The sequence below is a fragment of the Cyprinodon variegatus genome, unplaced genomic scaffold (assembly GCF_000732505.1).
Source record: "Cyprinodon variegatus isolate N-32 unplaced genomic scaffold, C_variegatus-1.0 Scaffold140, whole genome shotgun sequence".
NCBI lineage: Eukaryota > Metazoa > Chordata > Actinopteri > Cyprinodontiformes > Cyprinodontidae > Cyprinodon > Cyprinodon variegatus.
The window spans coordinates 1376323-1382342 of record NW_015150593.1 but is presented as its reverse complement, the minus strand read 5'-3'; the positions used below and the strand labels follow the sequence as shown (position 1 = coordinate 1382342).

Here is a 6020-nt window from a genome sequence, read left to right as displayed (position 1 = left end):
TCTATGTAGGTGTTTATTTTCACGAGGATGGTTTAACCTTGTAACATCACAGCATACAAGAATAATAATGAAAAGGTAAAAAGGATGGATAGGTAAGCTAGAAAGGTGAACCTCAGTAGCTATAAATGCAGGTCTGAGACACCTGTAAAGTAAATCTTTCTGGAGATTTGGAGTTTAATTCACAAGATATACATTCCTCTGCTTAAGAGCTTTAGGAAAGTGCTTTATTTTCTCGCAGGATCATGTGAGGAACCAACGCCTGCAGAGAAATAACATATTTAAAGTGAATACACGAACAAATGAACCATTCAGATGGTTGCACTTCGTAAAAACACCTGTTAGTCAGCTGGTTCTCTGCACAGGCTTCATTTTATGAGCGACATCTGAAACTGTGGGGAGCCGTTGCCCAACATCGATCCCCTCAGGGAGCTTTGCCGCTCCTTTGTGTGTCTGGCCTTACTCATCACACGCGCAGACAGACGCATGTCAGGATCTGCTGAAGAAGTCTGGATCCTTGCATGAGATCACAGGGAGAGGTTGCTCGTTTAATCTGCAAGCATCATCAGCATTGATTGGAAGTGTTATTCCCTCACAAACGCACACACACACACACACGCTTCGCCACCAAACTCCCCCAATCAGCGGCTCTGGTTCAGCCTGTAATTGAAGCTGGAATGTGATGTGGACTCAGCGCGGCCCGGGCTCGTCCTGCGCCATTCAGTGGCTAATCCCCGCTGGTTCCTCTGATTCGCGCTTACAGTTCGGTGTGCCAAAGGACTGCGCTGTTAAAGGCTGCATGTAGGAGTCTTTTATCAAGCTGTCATGCTTATCCTGAGGGAGGAATGCAGAGCCAGAGCTGAGTCATGACTATCGTTACGGCATTGATTCGTCTGTGGTATCGTTTGCCCTGTCAGGTTCCAGGTGATCCTGTTTCTTCTTCCTGTCTCAGTGTGGGGTTTCTTTAACATAATGGCAGGTGGATGAGCGGTCTTCTCTTAAAACGAAACAGATCTACAAAGTTCCATCAGGAAGACCGCCTATAGGATCTGTTATCACTGCCTCATATTAATGGTAAAAAAAACAAAACTTGTTTTATTTGTCATCTGAAGGCCTCCCCTTCCTGAGAGCTCCATGGAGAAGATGAAGCGGTTCAAGCGACGTCTCACTCAGACTCTACGAGGCAGCCACTCCATCGACGAGTCTCTGTCTGAGCTGGCTGAGCAGATTACGATAGAGGAGAACGGGCTGAAGGACAGCGGTAAGGTTGATTCATTGTTTGTTTGCTGGAGTGCAACGCCTCTACATTCCTTCCTTAGATCCTCAATAATTATACTCCATAGTTTAAAGGCATTCGATTTCATAACGCTGGCATCCATGGCTGCCCTGCAATTTTATTCTACATACCAACTATGAGCAAGTTAATATGAAAATGTGAAAATAAATATGAGGCTTTGACATATTACACATTACTGATCAGTAATAAGTATAGATCTAAGCAAAGTTGTCTTTTATTAAATGTTTTTGAAACAATGGTAGCACCCACTACCTAAACCACCACAGATGGTGAGTAAAGCTGCAAAAAAAAAAAAAAAAATCGGCAGACAAACTCCATTTAAACCACCCTGAGTTAGTTCTTTGCAGATATTTTCACACGTATAAATATTTAATCACTTCACAACCCATTCATCCATTTTTTTACATATCCCAAGCAAGGGTTGCTGGTGCCTTTCTCCAGCTGTCTGCGGGCGAGAGGCAGGACAGGTCTCAAGTCCATCGCAGGGCAACAAAGAGACAACCAGCCATTTACACACACACCTAAGGGGACTTTAGAGAAGCCAGTTAACCTAACAGTCATGTTTTTGGACTGTGGGAGGAAGCCGGAGTACCCGGAGAAAACCCACGCATGCAAACATGCAAACTCCATGCAGAAAGACCCCGGGTCGGTAATTGAACCCAGAACCTTCTTGCCGCAAGGTAGCAGTGCTACCCACTGCCCCACTGAGCAACTCAATTATCATATTTTATTCAATTTTCCTACCTTATTTTAAGGGCCAAAATACTTATTTCATTGTCAGATCATCTTGTTCAAATTCAAATTAAGCCCAAATACACTACCGTAAATTCCTGACTATAAGCCGCTACTTTTTTTCCCGCTGTTTGAACACTGCGGCCTATAATACAGTGCAGCTAAAACATGTTTTTTTTCATGGCGCGAAAAACAAAGTATTTGCAACCACTGGACATCAGTGTGAACCGTGCATTTAAAGTGGCACTGCGCAGTGAGTGGGAGACGTGGATGACCAGCGGCGAGAAATCCTTCACAAAAACTGGCATCTTTCACTGATGTCTGCCAGTGGGTTCTCAATGCGTGGAGCCGCGTGAAAACATCCAGCATCACCGGCGGGTTTTAGAAGGCTGGGATGCTGCGGGATGAAGAGGACCGCGAGTGCTCAGGTGAGAGCGACAAGGATGAGACTGAAGTCAGCGACGGCATCCTGAAGCTGTTCCATTCAGACACCGAGGAAGAGGACTTTGAGGGTTTTAGCGCGCAGGAGGAAGAAGAAAGTGATTAATGACTTTTCCTGGTCGGCTGCAATGTTCTGTGCGTTGGTTAATTAAAAGTACCGGTATATGCAGCGTTATTTGCGTGTTACCGACACATACGTATATTTAAATGTGTTACAGGTAGTTTGAAAAAAAATGCATTCATAATATGTACCGTATTTGTTTGTTTTATTATACGGATTAAATCAAACGTTAAAAAAATGCTCACGTGTAATATCTTTATTTATAAATATCTCATACAACGTGGGAAACCTGCGGCTTAAAATCCGGTGGTTTATAAAAGTACAAAATTGATTTTCTTTCTAAAATTAGAGCGTGCGGCTTGTAATCAGGTGCGCTCTATAGTCCGGAATTTACGGTAATCTGACATCTAATCAAACATTCAACCATTGATAATTATGCAAAAGAAAGCAATACGAGTAAGGAATAACAAACATAAGAGATCACACTCATTGTTTATTCCTTTATTCAAGAATTCTCAAATTTGTAGATTTGATCAATTTCAGAACTGTTCAAATTCTTTACTAAGCAAGAAATAACTTACTTTCTGTGCAGATACAACAATTGTTTTCTGATAAAGATGTAAAATATAATCTTAAATTTCAAAATTAAGTATGTTCGAACAACAAAAAGAAGCTTTAGTTTATCAATTAGCAGAGTGAAGCTCTGGAACAGCTTGCCTGAAAACATTAAACAACTTAAATGCATGCAGCAATTCAAAAAAGAATATAAGAAAATTATTTTTGATGAATACAAAAAAGAGTAATATATAAAAAGTTGGTATACTGTTTGTCTTACTGTAAATGATTGTCCTTTACCACCATGACACATGGAACTGAGGGGTAGGGCCTAATAAGCTTATGCTTCATCCTACTCCTTTTTGAAACATGATGCATGTTTGTGAAGCATTCAATGTAAACATTGTTAAATCATATCATGTTTGAAAATAAATGAAATGGAAAAAATAATCTATTTTCAGATCAGTCCACTGCACCGTATCCCCATAGATGTCTTTTGGCCGAGACCCTCTTTGTAAATGAACAAACAAAGCTACAAAAAGCAAAGAAAATCCAACTTTGGGTGTTTTTTCTTACCTTTATCCCCATTCAGTCATTATTATTGTTTAGTATAACAATATTAACTAACTCATGCTGAGGGAGAAAGACCCCGAGCCGGGAATAGAACCCAGAACCTTCTGGCTGCAAGGCAGCAGTGCTACCCACTACGCCACTGAGCAGCCCCCATTTCATAACCTTGTGATCTAATTCACTTCATTAGCAAAAACAACTTGGTAGAGTATTAAACACTCCACCCCATGGCAATACAGGGTGGTGTTGGTGTTATGCTGTTGGCATGTAACCTTTATTTATCCAGGTAGATCTCACTGTAACTAAAAATCTCTTAGCTGCTTTGTTTTTATTCAGCAGTTCTGGATCATGGAGACCAAGGAACCCAGCAAACATTCTTTGTTTAGGTGGTTTGGAAACTGATTCGCTCATCACTAAAAAAATAACCCTATGCTTCTTTTTTTAAACTTTAACATCAGGCCCTATTTGGGTTTGTATCATAGAATTATAATGTCACCATTAAAGTTTGTTTTTATAAATGTTTAGATGTTTAGAACTCAGCTCTGCTACTAAAACCTGACTCTTCTGGCTTTGCTTCAATCTAAATGAAGGTTTTCACTTCCTGTCCTGTTCTAAAGATGACTTCTTACATTTTCTAAACTTCCTGCATCAGATCTTTATTAAGTATATCTGGCCTTTTTAGCTTGACACAGTTAAGGTAACCTAATATCTGCATGATGTATAAATATTAGCAGTCTAATCCAGTGTGAAAGAACCTTCTTTTTTTAAACAGTTTGTTAACACTGTTATGTAAATGGCTGTTTTTTTTTATTCCTTTTAATTCTCTAACAAACCAAATAAATAAAGGATGATTTCACAGTCACTTATCTCTTGTCTTGAAGACATGGTTCTGAGAAGTTAACGCAGCATAGTTTCAATTCAGTTCAGTTTATTTCTATAGCGCCAATTCAAAACACACGTCATCTCAAGGCACTTTAAATTCACCAGATCATCCAGTCAAATTGATTCAAAGTTTTGTATCTTAGGAAAACCAGTTGATTGCATCGACTCATCGACTGGAAGGCAATCCCTCAGCAATGCATTGTAATCAGAATTAAATTATCTTGGTGATTTACAAAAACATCGATTTAAATCTGACTTTATTTGGTAAAATCAAACCTTTACTTTCAGCTCAGGTTATATTTAATATTTATATATAACAGTTGTTAGAGAATCCAATCATTACTGTCATTTTACAAAGTTAAAAAGTTAAGAGAGTTAATGTATACCTAAAATGTCAAGGACAATAATAATTAATTTAGCTTTGGTTTAGTTAATTAAAACATGATTTATTTTGATGAATTATATTTTAATCCAATCGAGATCTCCAAGTCAGATATTCACCCACTATTTAACCTGAGAGAAGAATCTGCCATTTAATCCGGATTGACGGGTTAAAGTGTAACTAAAGCTGATCTTAAAGCCTGACTGTTCCTGGAAATATGTTTGAAAATGCATCTGATCTGTAATCTCCCAGAACAGATTGACAGTTGTAGTTCAGTATGAATTCTATAGAGCAGGGGGCTTCAACGTTTTCCAGGCCAAGGACCCCCAAACTGATGGCCAGATGGTGCGGGGACCCCCTAATTTCTGCCTCTGGTTAATGCGTTGACGTCATACACGCCACTGCATTTCAATGGTTTGAAACATTTCTCCATTGAGGCTAACACACCTGTTGGCTTCTGGCAAAACGTGTTTTCAGGAGTTTGTTAATTCATAAATCTCTAGTGGTGTAAATAATAATCGTTTTGTATCGATACATCGATCCAACCGCAGACGATCCGATGCATCGATACGTCCGCAAGATAATCGATTCATGTTTTTTTTTTTTTTATCCATTTGCTCCTGGACGTAATTCTCCCTCCCGTGCTGCGGTGGCGCTAAACCTATTTTGCCCTCCTACCTCGCTTCCTGGTTATCCTCTTACAGCAGTGTGTTGCAGTGAGCTTGTCACTGACATTTTTGATTTATGCTCAGTATTGAAGCGTGGTCTGTGCTACACGCTGTGGGTCTAGATGCGGCCGAGGCGGCGAGGAAGTGGGGGCGAGTTTAGTCAGACGATGGAGGGACATGAGGGCCAAAAACAGCGAGGATCCAGGTGGAACAAGGGTCCCAGCATTCTCGCGCACCTCGCTCTTCTAGCGGGTCAAACTTCAAGAGTTGTTTTCTGCAATTTCGGTCATAAAAACTAAAAAAGCCGGCCTCCTGTCTGCGGCACTGTCTGCGGTCAGCTACAATTTGGGAGAGGTGCAGCGGAGCGTCTGTGGAGGGGGTGGGACGTCTGGAGCTGAGGTAGTGCATTGCACTCATTGCACTGATTTTGTGCAG

General features: G+C 40.5%; 1 protein-coding gene across 1 annotated transcript in view; it reads left to right on the top strand.

Moving 5' to 3' along the window:
- The first annotated feature begins 1071 nt into the window (after positions 1-1071).
- Positions 1072-6020, top strand: part of cdk17 (cyclin-dependent kinase 17) — a 40505-nt gene continuing 35556 nt past the window's right edge. The window contains exon 1 of the mRNA XM_015376746.1: positions 1072-1258. Within this exon, the coding sequence (XP_015232232.1) occupies positions 1132-1258 (127 nt within the window). The 5' untranslated portion in view covers positions 1072-1131. The remainder of the gene's footprint in view (positions 1259-6020) is intronic.